The 18,949-nt window shown below is 43.1% G+C and overlaps 2 protein-coding genes across 2 annotated transcripts; one reads left to right on the top strand and one right to left on the bottom strand.

The window, feature by feature from the left end:
• Nucleotides 1-722: 722 nt before the first annotated feature.
• On the top strand, nt 723-6,709 carry LOC120796865 (gap junction alpha-5 protein-like). The gene is made up of 6 exons (XM_040139996.1): nt 723-863; nt 1,424-1,588; nt 2,805-3,098; nt 4,190-4,255; nt 4,337-4,485; nt 5,070-6,709. The coding sequence occupies exons 1-6, from the start codon at nt 795-797 to the stop codon at nt 5,536-5,538; spliced, it is 1,212 nt and encodes a 403-aa protein (XP_039995930.1). The 5' UTR covers nt 723-794; the 3' UTR covers nt 5,539-6,709.
• A 6,708-nt stretch (nt 6,710-13,417) lies between these two features.
• On the bottom strand, nt 13,418-17,684 carry LOC120796795 (cytochrome c). Its single transcript, XM_040139867.1, has 3 exons — nt 17,558-17,684; nt 15,628-15,802; nt 13,418-14,815 (listed from the first exon to the last, which is right to left on the bottom strand). The coding sequence occupies exons 2-3, from the start codon at nt 15,794-15,796 to the stop codon at nt 14,670-14,672; spliced, it is 315 nt and encodes a 104-aa protein (XP_039995801.1). The 5' UTR covers nt 15,797-15,802; nt 17,558-17,684; the 3' UTR covers nt 13,418-14,669.
• Between the last annotated feature and the right edge of the window lie 1,265 nt (nt 17,685-18,949).

Raw genomic sequence — 18,949 nt, 5'->3', positions numbered from 1 at the left:
GATGTCTAGTTTTTCCTTCCACAGAGACAGACGGAGGGGGGAAGTGTGGGAACTGAGAGCGAAGCTAAACTAAGACACGGGCACAGACATTTTTATTAAGGGGGTCAGGGTGGGGTTTGAGAGAGGGTCACAGGGTCAAGGGGAACACACACACACACACACACACACACACACACACACTTGTTAACCAACAACACACACGCATCAGTCAGGTTACAGTAACAACCAGCAACATACGGACCTCAAACAATCAGAATGATTTGGAAAACTCAATGGAAATATGGCACTTATGTTCTTTTCATGTATTAATTTGAGGAATGTTACAGTCTCCTCGTCCGTCCACATGGATCACGATTGATCTTGGAAGTTTAGAGTGTTTCCTACAAACGCTCTTAAATTTCGCGACTCTCTTTCTTTTCTGTCATTTCTGTATTGGACCTGCTGCATACACGCATGTGGTAAACAACATACGTACCGCGAATAAAAAGAGAAAGAGGAGACATGGAACCCGAAAAATATCAGAGCAGATGAATGTGTCAGGCGAGAAAAGGGGTGGGGAGGAGAGTGATGACAGAAACGTGCGGATCAGATGCACAAATCCGATGTTGTTCCGCCTCAGCCAAGCGTAAAAACGTACTTGAGAACTGGTTCCCTAAACCCGATCCGCTTCTTTTGAGGAGCCTGAACCCTGTGTGCTCTCTGGTCCTCAGGTGAACCTTGTACCCGCAGAGCGACTGCCGGCAGGTAATCGGCTCGGCCAGTTGAAAAATCTCTGTGCTGAGCGATAGTCGGCCATGGCGGACTGGAGCCTACTAGGAAACTTCCTGGAGGAAGTACAGGAGCATTCTACCTCTGTCGGCAAGGTAACACAGCGCACACGCACACACACACGCACACGCACACATGACACACACACACACACACACACACACACACACAGTTCTGAAGAGGAGGAAAACAGACATATACACAGTTAATATAAATTAAACATTTTTATTATTTCCAAATCATCCTGTTTAATTTGGGTGTACCAGCCACTGGTTTCTGAGTCTTCCCATAATAAACAGATATAAAGTTTATTTTGGCGCAGAGTATTTTTATACAACTTAAGAAAAAAACTAAAATAATGACCAAAAACAACTTTGTAAGTTTTTAGAAAACTTTTACTTAGTTGGAAAACATGGATCAGGAAATTAAACAAAAGAGTAGCAGAGACATGCGCCGTCTCTTCTTCAAGAAGCTGTGGATGGCGACAAAATGTGCTGAACTCACAGTGGCACCGATTAAATCAACGTTTCAAAAGTACACCCAGAATTTTCAGGCTTTTTCGGAGCAGTCCATTTCCAGACTCCGAGTCATTGCCGTCCCGTGTTCTTCGACCTGAGGGTTTGATGTAGGTTTCTGCCTGGTTTCTGCTCCACAGGTGTGGCTGACCATCCTGTTTATCTTCCGTATCCTGGTACTCGGGACGGCGGCGGAGTCGTCGTGGGGAGACGAACAGGAGGACTTTAACTGCGACACCGAGCAGCCGGGCTGCGAGAACGTCTGTTACGACCGAGCATTCCCTATAGCGCATATACGATACTGGGTAATACACCGTACGGCCCGGCGTCATGTGACGTGATCAAAAAATGGTTCCAGTAATGGAACCTCATGATACCTGTGGGGGGGCTGGGCTGTTACAGCAGCAGAGAACAAAATGCCGCCTGAAGACACTGTACTGAAATGAATGGAAGTCCCCGACTGCAAAAGAGAACAAAGCCGTCTCAAAACTTTTACATCCTAAATTTACAATTATGTAGTTTAACTTAAAGGACCGCGCGAAGGTCCTTAGAGGCACGTCTCGCCACTCGGCAGCCATCTTGGCAGCGCCCCCGCGCAGTTGTTTCGGGCCAACAAGACCAGGCCCCTCTCCGAACGACTGCGGGGCAGAGCCATAACTTCACTTTCAGTGATCAACGGGACATAAAAACTTTGCTTTTTTTCCCGCAGGTTATACTTCTACTACGCATGCGCAAGGTTGTTTCGCTTGCGTCGGTGCAACGACACGATTGGCTGGTTATGTTTTTCCGTTCGGCTGTTATGAAGCAGAGGGTTGGCTTTTGAGGGGTGGGGGCGGGACATGTGTCATACAACCGCCGTCTTTGGCGTTACGGACTTTCCATGTTCAACATGCTTTAAGTGGTCTGTCTCCTCTCTTATAAAGTCTCTGACCGTACTGATCATTCTGAGTGTCCCAGTCCGTGAATTACAAGCTACACGTTCTCGCTGACCATTTTTCAGAGTATTTTCTAACACTGTCGGAACACGCACACAGTGAGGTGCAGGACAGTGTGAGCTTAAATCAATGCCTGTCAAAAAATAAAGACATTTTCTCCAGTATACAGTCTTTAATCACCAAACCTTTTTGGATTTCTTGCCTTCATCAGAGTTGTTGTAGAAGAGATGTGCAACATGTTTAATTTTGATGCCGTTAGTGTCTCACAAGGTTTAAGATTAATTTGCCACCATTCCTCCTTGCAGCCACTGATTTCCATTCATTTCAGGACAGCGTGAACTTGCAGCGACTTGAAATTGCAGCTAATAGTCCCCGGTTTTCTACTGAAGTGAATGTTTGCTCTTATTTTACACCACTGTGTATAACGTGCTAATGCCGAAAACCTTTTAAACACTGCTTTGTAGGCTGATGCGTTCGAGGAAACTCCTAAAAACGAAAATCTGAGATCAGAAACCTTCTTCCAGTCAAAATCCTTGAATGCAGCATTCAAAGAACAATGTTATAAAACTGGCTGATCTCCTCCCAGGTGCTCCAGATCGTGTTTGTGTCCACTCCCAGCCTGATCTACATGGGCCACGCCATGCACACTGTTCGCAGGGAGGAGAAGAGGAGGAGAAGAGAGGAGGAGGGGGAAGAGGGAGGTGGTAGGGAGGAGGACCCTGGAGGAGGTGAAGGAGGCGGAGGAGAGAAACAGGGGCGGCATGGAGAGAAGGACGAGGAAAAGGACAAAGGAGAACGTCCGTCAGCAGGTCGAATTCGTCTGAGGGGAGCGCTGCTGCAGACATACATACTGAGTATACTGATACGAAGTATCATGGAGGTAAATGCTGCTGTTATCTCCGTGGAGCCTTTGAGCCTCTTTTAGGTCACTGTTTTGGTTTGACGGCACAGTCACTGTATGACTGAGCCTCACCCCTCTCATAAGCCTTTTTATAGCCGTAGCAGGCTCTGATAGACCCACTGTATGTTACCTGGCCGGAACCATGGGCCAGACAAAGTTGGCGACTAGCTGGTGAAGAAAGTGGAGCATTTAGCGGCTAAAGGACCAGATATTCCCCTCGGGAGCTGGTAGACAAATAAAAAATTATGTTTGCATTCGGTGTTGCTCACCAAAACTCATTTTGTGATTCTTTGAGTCCGAACAAATGTGCCGAATGCACTTCCTTCCTCGCAGGACAATTGCAAAGCTCATTTTTTAAGCTGATTTTAAATCAAGCATTGTTTGATTCCATGTTTAATGGTTAGCAGTCTTCCTCTTCCCTGGCTTTGCTGGGGCTTTGCAGGATATCTCGGCTAGTTACCGCCATCTGTGGAACACCGTGACACCATAGACAAACAATAGAAAACCACTCCTGGAAAAACAGCCCCAGTAAACAGTTTGTCCTTAATAACTTTGTCGATTCCAACTGCTGTGAAACGTGGTAAAGACGTAATGTTGCGGCAGAAGCACAATTAGTACGAAATCAATTCTTCTAGCCTGTCAGGAGTTAAAAGAAAAGATCATTTTGCTTTTTCCTTTAGATTTTTCATATAAAGCTTAACTGAACGCAAAATGATGAAGTGTCCTGGTAATTTGACCTTAAAGAAAGGACACAGTCTTCTAATATTCTTTTCTGAAAAGCTTCCGTGTGTCCTTCAAAATGTCTTTATACTTGCTCATGCAGGAACTGCCTCCTATCTATGCTCCAATTTTTAGTATAATTATACGTAACAACACAGCACACTGCATGATACATGATGATAACCGTATTTCAGACCAGAAAGAACCGGTATGAGAGACTGAAGCAAGACAAAGTATGGAAGTAAGAGAAAGAGGCAGTGAAAATAAAAACCTAAGTATGTATTTGTACATCCAGTATCATAGATAACTTACGCATGAAAGCAGCTGACTGTAATTGTTCCTCCACACAGGTGTTGTTTCTGTGTCTCCAGTACTTCCTGTATGGAATCTTCCTCCATTCTCTGTATGTCTGCAAGGTAAACACAGAAAAACTAAGTCGCTCTGAAATAATGCTGCAAAACATACTCAAGCCTACAGTCATCCTTCCTCTCTCTCAGGCCTGGCCATGCCCGCATCCAGTGAACTGCTACGTCTCCCGACCGACAGAGAAGAACGTCTTCATAGTGTTCATGTTGGTCGTGTCGGCCGTCTCTCTGGTCCTCAGTGTGCTTGAGCTGCACCACCTGGCGTGGAGACACTGCTGCAGGTGGGAGCTCTTGTGTGTTCGTGGACACATTTGTGCCACGAGCGTGGGACTGTAAAAGATAAAACAATACAAATGGCGTGTCATCTGTCGTCATTTTGCATCTCTTTGCGTCTCTTCAAGGTCAACTTGCGTCATTCTGGTCATCTTGTGTTACGTTATGGTCATTTTGAGTCTCCTTGTGGTCGTTGTAGACATATTTCCTACTTTCAAGTCAGCTTTTACTTTCAATTTGCGCCAGACCCAAATGCAAATCTGAGACAAATAACCCAACATAGTGACCTTCCCCTTCATGTACTGGTCAAAGTTACCGTATCATGCGTGCTGCCTGTTACTTAAAGGAAACTTTGAGATGCAAGACCTAATACTGCCGCTAATCTTTTAAAAGAAAAACACTACTACATTCAGAAAGTTCTTTTACATTGTCTATATTTACTTACTGATGGAATCAGACTTGGGTTCTGCGTGAGCACATTCCACTGTTTCACATCCTCATACAGGAGCTTTATAAGTACATTATGTCCTCTAATTTAAATCATAAGGGTGAAACTGTATCATAACTAAATGGCTAAAACTCTTTGTTGCAGGCGGTTCTTCTACACGGGGAAGGCCGTCGCTCCTGCTAACGCCTCTGTGCCCCGACAGCTCTCGATGTCTCCTCCACCGCCATCGACCCCGCTTCCGGACTTCACCCAGTGCATGATTGGCTCATCGCACTTCCTGCCCCTGCCTTTTCCAACCCACCGTCTGGCTAACCAACAAAACTCAGAGAACATGGCCACTGAGAAGAACAAAATAGCCGCCGCGGTGGAGGAGGTAAACCTCCTCCAGATGGGCTGCTACGCGCCCGGGTGGCAGGAGGCAAGAAGAAATCAGATCAAAGATGAAAGTAACTGCCCCGGGAGCACGGACGTCAGCTGCCCTCAGACCCAAAATGGTGGACCGGATGGGCTGCCGCTCTACCCGAATGGAGGGCTCTGTCAGAAGGACAAACGAAGATTCAGCAAAACCAGCGGAACGAGCAGCCGAACGAGAACGGACGACCTGTCTGTTTAGAAAGAAAAACAGAAACAGAGGAATTCAGCTAATCACACACCTGCTAAATAAACTAACAGATGCATATGAGCCTTTCACACCTGCTAACATGCACATAATACACATAGCTTCTCTTCCATGACAGCCGGAGGAATCGTAGCCCACCCTTTTACCGTGACCGCTAATCCTGGCACTTGCCCCCTTCTCACGCAACATAATCAGGCCACGGTAACAAGCGTTCCATAAGGAACGTAGGTCGGTTTCAGCTAAATGTCTACACTGTTGTCTCGTGAATTCATCTCATGTTCCAAAACAAATCCAAAAGCAAACTGTTTGATTACGTCATGGTTATGACAGTATTAGCCTCGCTAAGACCATCTCACTGTCAAGAAAATGGAAACCGACCGGGGCTTAACGTTAACTTGGTGTTGCCACTTTGGCTGAGGAACAGAACTCAAGTTTTCATCGTCAGCAGAATGGTAACGCTAGCAAAAGCAAACGGGTCGTCCCACAGCCCTAATGTCCGTACCATTATAGAAGTGGGATTTGGAATAACAACTACTCTAGCTAACATTCGACTCCCTGGAAATAACATTAACACCTAACATTACATCCCAATTGTGGTGGCTGGCGTTCACTAGATCAAAACAACTCAACTTTATAATATAGTGACATGGTGACATATCGTCATATAAGCCAATGAAGGTTATCATAACCCTACTGTAAGAGATTCTTACCATGCTGACGGTCAAAAACCGACCTTCCATGGACGGTCCTCTTCAGCCTTAACTCCTCACGGGCTTCGCACCTGCAATGCACCTGAGAGGCAAGTTGTTCATATCCCTGAAATACACTAGACAACAAACTGAACCGGCGGTTAGTAACCACTGGAGTTCTGGCGGCAGACGACCCTGCAAATCCCGCAAGGATGCCAACTTTTGAGTGTTCTTGTACCAAAAACAAACATGGATGGCAACCGGCAGCTCGCACTGTTTATATGCGGTGACATTTGCACTGAAAAAGCCAAAAAAAAAGAGGAAAAAAGCTCAGAGTTTGGGTGAGATCCTGGATGAAGAGGTGTGGGCAACGTGGAGCACGTAGCCTCCAGAGGAAACTGGATGAATCGCTAGTCTTCTTTCTCCTTTTGTTTATTTAAATTCAAATTCAATGTCAACGGTGTTCTGTTGGCATGAAAGTTTCAAAAACAGTGCTGCCAAAGCATCGAAATACAATTTGATAATAATAAGGATAATAATAATAATAATAATGATATTAATAATATTTACCAGCCAACCGTCAACACCAACCGACCCAGACTGGAAAAGACCTGGGGCCTGTACTACGACACAAATTCAACATACCCAGGAGATCTTTTTATTATGTTGCTTCGTTGATCCGATTATAAATACTTTTGTGTATTTCATTAAATTAATGGGTTTTTTGGCTGCAACCCCAGTGGTGTCAAACGGACTTGGGAGCAAATAAAAAAAAAAAATATGAAAACATAATTCAAAAGCGGTAAGTAGGTTTACTTTCATATCTTATACGAACAACGTGTATAAGGCTTTAGCGCTTCAATCAGTCTCTGTGGTAGGATGATATCGGTATAAAAAAAGCACAATGAGATGGCTCTGACATTGAGTGCAGCCAACAGGAAAGGGGGCCCTCCCACTCATGCCCTCCTAGGAGACCTTCGCACGATACACGCACCGAGCTCCCCGGGATCTTCCTGCTTCGGTGCAGGTTAGGTTACTCGCCGTTGGAACCCTGGAAAACCCAGGGTTAAACCCGAAGTTGCTCCGCTAACCCCAGACCCCAACTTCGTAGTACGGGCCTCTGGTCCAACTCTGGCCCGATCGGTCGTCGCGACCCAAATCGTCTTCATAATCAGCTGAACAGTCATAATGTGTCCCCGCCCTCCATAAGCCAAAAACTCCCGCCTGACAACAATCAGAGGGGTTCAGATCGCAGCGCAAGTGTGCAAGTGTGTTTTTAAAAGTCAAAATACAGAGCAGTGCATGCAGAGCCCATGCACACCCATCTGGAGAATCATGTCTAACATCCTTTAAAGGCATGACGATCCCGAAAAATGAAATGGCCCCTAGTGTGACTTTACGCTCCAGTTGGCAGTGTGAAATCTTTGAAGTTTCATGGAGCAACAGAAATCTGCCATCTAGCTGCGGCTGCAAGCTGACGGCCCGCAAGCCTGAGACAGAGATGGCAATTGTGCCCTGATCGCAGTGCACTCAGCCCTTAGGTGCTACGCTTGCAGGATATTTCCCTCAAGCTGAAGGCAAAAGCTGCGCTGCTCGTCTTACTTTTTGAAAAGATTGCAGTTTATACAATTTGTCATCGATGCGGTGGCAGAAGCACTTCTTTTTTTTTTTTTTGCAGAAACTTTGTGAGGTTCACATTTTGTCTCCGTTGACGAAGGCTGATTTCTGGTAGCTGCTGGCGCTGGTGGTCGCTGATCACTCTAAAAGACTGGCAGCTGCAGTTCAGAGGTTTCTCCTTCCCAAACCAAGCAATCAGTGGGATAACTTGGGACCGGTGTTAGTCTACTGCTTGTGCCTTCTGTCAATGTATGGTAAACTCCTCTAACATTTACAGGTAGACAGGATTTACATTAACGTTATCCGCAATGCGTCTACGACCAGTCAAAACTTTCATTCGAGACATCTCTAATTACATTTTGACAAGTTTGTAGTGATCTTCGATGTAGTTTTGAATAGTCGTCATTTCTATTAAAGATATCTTTAAATCAGCTCATTTAAATGTATCTTATTTATCTTTTCGGATATCTCAAACTAAAATATTACTAGTCCAAACACGATTGCAGAGATATCCAAAAACTGGCGTAACGCCTAGTTAAAACTACAATGCGTACATCTTGAATTTGAGTTATCACTGGTCACAAGTGAAACCTATTGAATGTTAAAAGGGTTTTCCCCGAGTCACTACTGATCCATAGTTCACAAGCTGACTCGCAAACCGTTCAGCTTAGTGGCTGCTCTGTCAGACCCGACTGATTTACAACCCTCGATTCTACCCAGGAAATGAATCACTGAGCCTTACATCTGTGGAGGTCACGACACCGTGGGTGTTGGGAACTTTTTGACCTCCGAAACCAACCAGTTTTACCTGTGGACTGAGCCCAGCGCGCTGATTTACTGGCCGAAACCGGGACAGAAAAATCGGACCGCGCCGACTTCTTTACCATTTTCCGGTGAAGCGACGGGAACCAAAGTGATGTAATTTTGTTGAACTGTGACTGTGAATAGTGCCCGGCATCGGAGAGGAGTTTCCTCATCGTTTTTACTGTACATCCACGGATCCAACCTATTCTGGGGCCTGTTTGAGTTTTAACCACGGAAGTGCCTGTTTTAGCCCCATTGGATCAGTGGATATGAATATGTGGCAACTGCTGATTGCATCTTCACACCAGCGTGTTTTTTTTAACCATTTCTTCAGTCATTATTAGATATGTTCAGATTTCTCTTGTACGTGCTAAATTGTGTTGCTGTGACACCCTGGTCAGTCTGAACGACTAACATTGAGTTTCTACTGCATCGTATAGCGGTAGTTTGTGTCTCATTATGGCTATGAACACATCTGAACTACAATCTCTACAGTCTGTAATGTACATTGTGTTTTTTTGTTTTCAGCTTGCACTGTGGTGCAATGGTCACCAGACGACAGCACAACACATTACACTTTTCCAAATATTATAAGGTGATTACAACTATCAACGGTAATTTTAAAAAGTTGAATATTTCCTACATTGTACTTTTATATTTATTATTCCACTTGAATATTGTGAACGCTGTATTTGTTTAAAACGCTTTGCAGATAAAACCATGCAAAACCTGTCAGAGTCTATTCCGTCTCTAAAATGCTGACATATGGGCAGCTTATATATATAGATATATATATATATATATATAATTATTGCATAGTGCATTAATCATCTCACAACAATCCAAGTTCTGATACACAAATGTGTTTTCATTTTTGTTTTGTGGGGGGGGGGGGGCTTTTTTCTAATCTGTGCTTCTTTTGTGACATAACAGCCAGACAAGTGAAGGTACCAGCCAAAAGCAAGAAAAGGCTTTGTATTTTATAAATGAACCATATGTTTTTTTTTCTTAATGTACAATCTTGGCCTGAAAAGTAACTAGCAAATGTAGTGCAGTAAAAGTACAGTATTTCCTTTTTTTAATGTAGTGGAGGAAAAGTATAAAATGGCATAAAATGGAAATATTCATGTGAAGTAGAAGTACCTCAAAACTATACTTGTGTACATTTAAAATCTTTTACTTTAGTGATTATAATGTAACACTAATTTGAGGTAACCAACTAAGTGATTTATGAAGTTTGTGGGTATGTATAACTTGTGAGCACACATTATGAAAACATTCACCTGTAATATTAATGTGCTGCAGTTCAGAAACGCCGGGCCACTGTTGCTGTGAACCGTCTTTAGGGCCATTAAAGGCGGCATTGCATCCTCACCCCGTACTTTCCCCTTCTGACCGACTGACCACGGTTTCGTTCAAGAGAGAACTTCAGTGATGGACAGACACGTCGAGACATCCAGACAGCTGGCTGCTGAAATAAAATGACAAATAGTTTCGAATGGGGCACTCTGGGCTAAAAAAAGGAAGAAGAAAAAATAAAAAAATCTTGCCTGGTTCCCATGGCAAATGTCCAGTTTGTAACAGGGGGTTGATGGGAGAATCCCCAGTGAGGTCATCTGAATACATCAGGAATGTTTGGGAACTTCAGCACCGAGGGTTTTTCTGCTTCCTTTCCCTCTCCTCCATCTCCTGCTCAGCCATGGTTACACCGCTTTTCCAGCTTTAAAATGAATCTAGTCATATTCCATATTCACGGTAAATGCCTCAAGACGGACACTGGGATAAAAGGTCGAAATGAAAAAATGGGACACGGACTATGGCAAAGCTTAAATTTAAAATGGCAGTAGGAATGGAAAAGGGGGGAACATAACTGGACAGGTAACCTGGAAAAGCTAAAATTGAAAGTAGAAAACGGAAGACAGATATTCACGAGGAGACTGGACGGGAAAAAGTTTAGTGGTTGAATAAAGAAGGTTAAACAAATACATCAGTGAAATGAAATACGTCAGAAAGCTTTATCTGTGCAGCAACAGCTGAAAAACAGGGGACCACAAAATGCTGATAGGCCAAAAAACCCCGCAAAAAAACACACACACAAAAAACCAACTTTTCCGCAACAATTCTGTGGACAAAGGTTCCCTCTAGTGGCCAAACATATAACTGCAGCACTAACACGCAGTCTACCACAAAACACCATATTATTATTATTATTATTATTATTATTATTATTATTATTATTATATATTTCTTTTTTAGTCTGGAGGTTGTAGTTTTTCCACAATCTCTCTTCATTCAGAGAGAGAGAGAGAGAGAGAGAGAGAGAGAGATCCCCATACATGTTTAACCAACTTGTGTGTTTATCAGCGTCCACTGACATGAGGTGATTAATAACGACCCATGATGCGGAGCTCGTGCTGCTTTCTCTGAGGGTGTGGCGGAGCCGGATTCAGCGCATTTATCGAATTGCGGAGATAAAAGCGGACCGAAGTGCGCCGGCTCTGCCCCCGACCAGTTCCCAAGTGCCCCGGGAACGGTTCCAGGGACGTGCCCCTGCCGTCATTTGGGTTCACGCATCAGTGTTTAAGATCTGAAGCAGCATCCGTGAAATCACTTTGGCTTCGCCAGAGTGATGTAGTTCGGCAGCAGGCCTATGTATTGTCAACGGGGGGCTGCAGGTTCTCGCTGGTTCCCAAAGACCCCCTGAAGGCAAGGCAGGGTCAGTTTATCCGAAAAGCACCTCGACGTACGAGGTGCTTAAAAAGTCCCGTAAATAGCCCCGGAATTGAAAGGCGTCGGGACCAGACACAAAAGAAGGAGAAGTCACGGTAAAGGACGAGCTGATGGGATTCTACAAAGTGTAAAAAAAATGAGCTAAAAGAGGATAAAACAGAGTGAGGCTACCTCAGATACTCTCTGTATCCTCTGAGCCTCTAACCCCACACACACACACACACCTGTTTGTCATCCATAATCCTGTTCTAAGGGTCACATGTCAGCTGTATTTATATCTGAGAAGGGCGACCCTCGTTCACCGCTGCCTGTGCCCGCATGTGTGTTTACTTCTGACCCAGTTTGAGCACCGGTCCTCTTCCGGGGTGAGGACACTTTTGGCTTTTTATTTGAAAATGTTTCATTGCATTTTTCCTCACGGCCTGACGACTGTTTCTTACAGTGGCTCTCCTGAGGCTGTAATTAAGTCTCTTTAGTTGTTGCTTTCTTAACATTATGTCCCGCTGCTTTGTGTTGTTTCGATACACATCATCTGCTGTAGACTTTATGTGCGGCGACCTACAGTTGCCAGCAGGACGCTATTTGTCCTTCACTCATGCTTTGCTGCTGTCAGCCGACCCCTCCACCTGCCTTTCCACCTGTCCTCCCGGTTTCCAGCTTGTGCACGCTGACTACCTTCAGGAGAGCATCGCTGCTGCCCGTTGCCCCCCGTTAATCCTCGCCTTCACGTTTCCGCCTCTGAACGTAACTAAAATGCCTCTGTGGATCCCGTTTCCTGTGCCAGTTTGGACTTTCGTCCCAGAAATGTCAGTGTTACAAACATGCATTTTTGTGCCGTAACATCCCCGTTAACCACTGGGTGTCACTAAACCCCCCCCCATGAGGCTGACCTCGGGCTGCTGTGTTTCTTTACGTTCTTCACATTACACAGGAGGAAAGATATCATATCAAACACACACATATCACTGGAGGAAAAGACATTTAAAAATAAGCGAGGTAACCAGAGCTACATTGTAGAAAGAAGAAAACTACAATGAAAGATTTTTCCTTGAGAGAAAACCATGTAAAGCAACTGCAGGCTTATAAAATTAGAATCAGGAAGAACTTAATGACCCTCAGCAGCTGTTTATCTCAATTATTGTCTTCCGCAAACTAAATCCTCATATAATTTCTCGATTTTACGGCCTAACGGCGCAAAAAAGGGAATTTACTCAGCCTTGTGTCGCAAGACCGATCCAGTCACGTCTCTGCTGTTAACTGAACTTTGACCGAGGGGAAACATGACAGAAAAAAAGCAAGGCCTGAGCTGCCCTCAGCCGCCTCGGTTCCTAGAAAGACAGCGATTGGAGCCGTGGCGGATTATCTGACGCAGTCACTGTCCGACCGGGTGTGGCTCTGAGTTTGACCTAAGTCCAGCTCAGCCAGAAGTGATTAAATCAAGCCTGCATTGGTTGCACTTACACAGGACGGAGGGGCAGAAAAGCTTACAGCTTGTAGTCCAGATCTAATCTACTCATGGGTTTTTAAAACGGGAAACAAAGAAGACTCCATTGAGTTTTGTCCTGTTTTAACGGGCACTAGAGGCTCGGAATCACTTCACCGCACTGAGAGACTTCTCACATTCAAAGTGCCAAAATCAGGAGCTGAATGTTAATGGTTTTCCTAAAGACTTCATAAAAATATTCAGCATCTAGTCCCTTTTTCCCCTTCGATAAATCTGTGAAGAACCCAGACAGCTGCAGAAAGATAATTGGCATTTGTCCTGTTAATGCTTTAATAAGAGAAATGGTTAATTACCCTTCATTTGCAGGGAATGCTTGTTCTTCATTTCATGTGTGATCCCTCAATAAACACAAACATCTGTTAACAGCTGTAGAGAAATAATTGTAGTCTTCTCTTGACTGAATCTGACACTGCCAAAAAACACAAGTATTTCTAATATCAGGTCCTGAAATTTACTTTTTAGCACAGTTACTGAGAAAGCAAAAAAATAAAAAATAAACACCTTGAAATGAAGAGACAACCAGTCACGATTACATTTCTGGACGTTTTCTTTTAATTGATCCTACAACCATCCTGTCCACAACCACACAAAATAGATACCACATTACAATATTCTTCATGTGCATACAGTATATCTGTGTGTATACACTGACAGCAAGCAACCCCATTAAAATACTTTACAGATTCATTCTGTCAGATGACGGTAATAACTTAAAACGATATTCCTTCAGGCCTGTAAAAACCAGGTAAATAACAAAATCTTCCTTCACTCCAGATGGTGCCCTTGATAGTTTTCTATATAATACAGTAGCTCCACAACATTGTTAGGCATGGTGACTGTATGCCAGCTGACTTCACACTGTAGGTATCTCAGCATGGTGGTGGTTTTGAAGGCAGTAATATATATTTATACCCCCCCCCCATTCTTAGCTGTAAGGAGGCAAAGTCAGTGCATCACCCTTAGCACATTTTTTTTTTTTTTTAAACTATTGAGTACCAGTATTCAGAAGGGCTGCTTGAGTAACCCGGAGGATCAGGCTTTGTCAGGAGTCCTAGAAAACAACAAGAGGTATTGTCCAAAAGTGGCAGAGGACAAAATGTTCAGTCTGTGAAATCTAGAGAGCATTCATGGCAAGTGGTAGTTTCTGACGGCCAAGATTTAAGGATAGATGAGCGAGAATCCAGAATTCCCTGTGTCACTCCTTGTACAAGGTCAGAAACTCCACTTGGCACGAAGGCTGAGTGTGGATTGAGTGTCAGCACCAAAATATCCCCAAATTTCCACCCTGTATCACTCTGATTTAACTGATATTACTTTTTTTTTTTTTTTGAGTTACAATTTTAAAAATGAGGTTGATGGTGGATGGCTCTGCTAGCGTAAAGTACCAGACATGTGTTGTCATGGAAAACAGAATGAGTGACAGGTCAGACAACCTATCAAGTCTAACAATTTTAAATAATGTGATTAGTTGTTTTTTTCTCTCCTCATTAGAGTCAATGTGCCGATTCACAAAAAAAAAAAAAAAAAAAAAAAAGAAGACTGCAGTTTTATGTTTTGCCACTTGAACAAATTGATCACACCATGTCCTTAAAAGAGAAAGTAACTGAACTCACTGGCTCACAAGAAGTACCAATTTATGACCCTAGACAACACAGATCAACCTTCTGTACAAATGGCAAAACATTAAACCATATCCTCAGCATGTGCAGGTCTAACAATAAACAAAAAAAAAAAAAACACAATAAAATGACATTAAATATTCAGATTTTTTTATGACTTCTTCATGATGTTGCCGATTTAAGGTATGCAATGAGGTCCTGGCGTTCTCCCTTCTTTTTGATGCCAGCAAAGATCATTTTGGTTCCAGGAATGTACTTCTTGGGGTTCTCCAGGTACTCCATCAAGGTGTCGTCACCCCACACGATACCTGGGGAAAGACAGATGATCAGTGATGAAAGCAGGACAAAGGATTTACTCATGGCAACTAAGAGGGATCAATCTAAAAACAAAGTTTTTTAAAAAAAACAATGCTGATAACTGATTAATTATTTAGGCCACAAAGCATCAAACAATGGCAAAACATTTGTTGGGCTCAGCTTCTCAAATGTGAGGATTTGCTGATTTTTTTACATTCCAGTGTAGATGGAATGTATTTGGGTTTTGAACTATAGATTCTGGAATGAATAAGAACTGTTAAGACCAGTGCTGCAACTAAAAATTATTTTCATTATCAATTAATCTGTTAATTATCGTCTCAATTAATCGATTATTTGTTTTGTGTATGAAAATAGTGAAAAATGGCTGTTAATAATTTCCTACAGACAAAGGTGAAATCTTCAAATGTCTCGTCTGACAAAACGGTCCAAACCCCAGAGATATTCAGTTTACTATCATGTATATCATATTTTTAGCAGCTAGAAACGTAAAATTACATTTCTGCTTGGGCGGGGAGACTAACATGATTATTAGATTATAAAAATACTTGCCGATCAACTTACTGATTAATCAACTAATTGATGCACCTGTACTTTAAAACATATGTAACAATTCCTGCTTTGCACTAGCTTTAGTCTATCAGAACTTTAGAGTTGTTTCAACTTTGTTATTACATATCTTTACTACACAGGAAATTTAAAATATCTTGATGTCACCTTCAGGCAATGATGTCCTCTTCTTCACTTGATCTATATCCAAGGTAGAGGGTTATTCAAAGCACCGTTTAACCCCCAGTGAACTCACCTTTACTCTTGTTGGCCTCTGTGTACGAGTAGCCCTCGGCCTGCCCGGTCTTGCGTCCGAACAGACCCCAGAGGTTGGGGCCCACCTTGTGCTTGCCCCCCTGCTCTACTGTGTGGCACTGAGCACACTTCTGGACGAAAACCTTCTTTCCCTTGCCAACGTCTCCCATAGTCAGCTGGAGAAACACAGTGAAGGTAAACAGGACAAACAAAAGAGAAAAGGGAAAAGGACAGATTTACAGTTATTATTTTTATAAGTAACAAATTGCAGAATTCAAAATAATAAAATAATACAACATACGAGTGTGAATTTAGATCCCTAAATACTAGTGGACATCTTCTATTCATAGACCTTGTATATGGCAGGAAGCTCATTCACTGCCCTACTGTGACCTGCGCCATGTCTTGAAGGTCGTTTAAGATGACAGCTTTATCTGCACCTGTAGCACCGCTTTCTTTACCTCTGTCCTCAAACAAGTCACGACAGCCTCGTGTGCACTGGCACCTTGCAAAGGTCACTTCAAGGAAATCCGCCGAGAAATCAGCACCGGAGAACACCCTTGAAGCACGTTAGCCTAGCCTCCATTACCCCCCGGTTACGTCACTCTTAACGCGTCTCATTCTTTCGAGCACCGGCAGCCTTAGCTCGAGTTACTCCGCAAGAAAAAGCTGCCAGGTTTGCAGAGTACATAATAGATTTAATAGAGGGATTAGCGCTAATGTGTCGTTGTTGTCAGCTGGAGCCAATGCAGGAGTTAAAACGAGCCAGCTAAAAAGGAGCGTTAGTGATACGTGACACCCGTGTTAGGGCAAGATACGATTCCTTGCTTTTGTCCCGCAAATAACGAAGTGAATAACTAGCTAATAAACTTAAGCAAAATTGAATTGTCTTCCTTCTATAAATTAGTACATAAAGTAGTCAATTCTTTAGTGTTGTGTTATAAAACAGGCTTTAAATGTCTCTAGGGAAACATTTTAAAAGAGGGTACAACTTTTGAAGCAGCACCACCCGGATTGGTTGTCCTAACATGACCTCAGTGTGCACCCGCAGCAGCAAGGACAAGACTGTCAAATGTGACACTTATTGCCTGGAAAATCCTGCATCCATTAGCCATTTGCTACAGTCATACTTAAAATAGAGAAACTATCTTCAAAACTATGTCTAATTAGTTGAGATTCAAGTATCTAGCGGGCCAGCTAACATGACTGAAAGGACTGCAGCAGATGTATTATTCAAAGTCTCACGTTAGCTAACATTTTCTAATTCTATATTTCAGAACAGCCCGTGTATGTTATACAATTTTAAAGAAAAATGGAAGGCAAAGTTAGCCCCGGCAAGACAGCCCAAGCAGCCCAACATGGCGGGCTACCTTCTCATGAAGCATCAAGGACACACACAGCACTCAGCAACCACAAACCGAAAATCAGCATAAACGCACAATTAAGTAACGCGGCGTTCACGCTCAGAGTTTCTGTTCGACGGGGCTCACAGATCAAGCGCTAGCAAGGCCTGGCAAGCCTGCCGGTTAAGGTTGACGTCGGCCGGGGACGTGACACCCATTCCAGGCCGTCAAGGATGCTTCAATGTCGGGGTCTGAATATTGCACTCTACGCTGCCGTGTTCCATCTAACGCATCCATGAGGACTCCGGGGACGACTGGCAAGCTCGAATGTATTATACTACCCTTAGGAAAATGATTCAAAATAAAATTAAGGCATTACTCTCGAATAACAGGCCAGGCTCATTAAACCTGAGTTAACGCAAAGAGAGCCACCGAGCTATTCACCAACATGGGCGCTAACGCTAGCTACTGTTAGGACTCAGCCTTTTTAGCGCTTCCGTTATATTTCAGCATCATTTAGGATACTAAAAATCGCAGAAAACGGCCTCTCTTTGCTACAACAGCTCAGTGTGAAGATTAGAAACGTACCTTTTGATTAAAATGCGTCGGGTTAAAATCCCTCGGGTACGGGTATTAGCTGCCTCCCTCGGTCGTTGAGTGGTTTCTGGCGGTCGTAAAGAAGGTCACTTCCTTTTAGAGGTACCGGCTTTTGACGTCACCGTGTAATCGCGTGCCGGGCCGTTTCCCTTAAATCCTGACGTGGATCTTTCCAATCCGGCTCCGGACCCCATTTCCGCGAAGAGTTGTTTCCTCACCCGCTTTCACCTCTTCAATTTTACGAGAAAATCCCTCGTCTTTTGAGGACAGAACCTTCACGTACACACTGACAGTCTGACTACAAACAGTCACATTCACAACATTAGACATAATTTTGCTGATTCGTTGTTAGTATCGCAGGAGAGGAGACAAGGGGTCAAGGAAAGGAAGCGAGTAGTGTGTTTTGGAACTGGCACCTGAATCTTCTGGCATTCACCGACTTCCATTGTGGAGCAAAAGGCACCTGCTGAAGTGGCCTTATAAGGAGATACATGAATACATTAAAATGTACGTTTCGTAACTTTTATTCTGGAAAAATCAAAGTATTCATCATTTTAGCTGTACACAACCTTTAGTTTGTCAATTATATTCCGTTTCATAGAGTTTGGGAATATGGACAAACTCAAAATATCTCCATGTTTTTTGCCTTTACTTAGTTTTAGATACAACTAACTGTTTGTGCTTTTATGCAGCGGTGGAAAATACACAGGTTTTGTACTTAAGTATAGTTTTAGAGGAACTTGCGGTAGTATTTTCATTTTAGGCTACTTTACACTTTTAATCAACTACATTTCAGAGGGAAGTATTTAACTTTTTAAGCCACTACATACAGTGTGTTAGACAGATTATAGTTACTATACTTTTCGGACTGAGGTTTTACATTAAAAACATAAAAAACATTGATAATACTTGGATTTCGATTCCAGAACGTTTACTTGTAATGGATTTTTTTTTTTTTTTTTTTTACATTGTTGTATACATTTACTTAAGTAAACCATCGAAACACTTCTTCCACCACTGCTTTCACGTAATATCTAAACTATTCTAGTGGTGGGTACGTTTTCGGTTAAACGGGGTGACTTGGTAGGACTCGTCTTCAGAACTCCATATCTCTGGTCTAATAATTATGCTTTAAATCCTATCACTTGGCAAAGTTTATGTAGATCAAAATAAGTTTATTTAAGTTACTCAGTGAAAAGTCTGACATTAAAAGAATTAATAACTGTGCGTCAACCACAATAAATCTATTTAATCTAAACCTGTGTCCTCAAGATGGCTATTTGACACCTGTTTGACACACGCGCGCACACACACACACACACACACACAGACACACACTGATACCCTCACAGCAAACAAGTCACAAGCCTCTGACGCCATACC

Source organism: Xiphias gladius, chromosome 11 (genome assembly GCF_016859285.1).
Source record: "Xiphias gladius isolate SHS-SW01 ecotype Sanya breed wild chromosome 11, ASM1685928v1, whole genome shotgun sequence".
Taxonomy (NCBI): domain Eukaryota; kingdom Metazoa; phylum Chordata; class Actinopteri; order Istiophoriformes; family Xiphiidae; genus Xiphias; species Xiphias gladius.
This window is presented reverse-complemented; position numbering and strand designations above follow the sequence as displayed.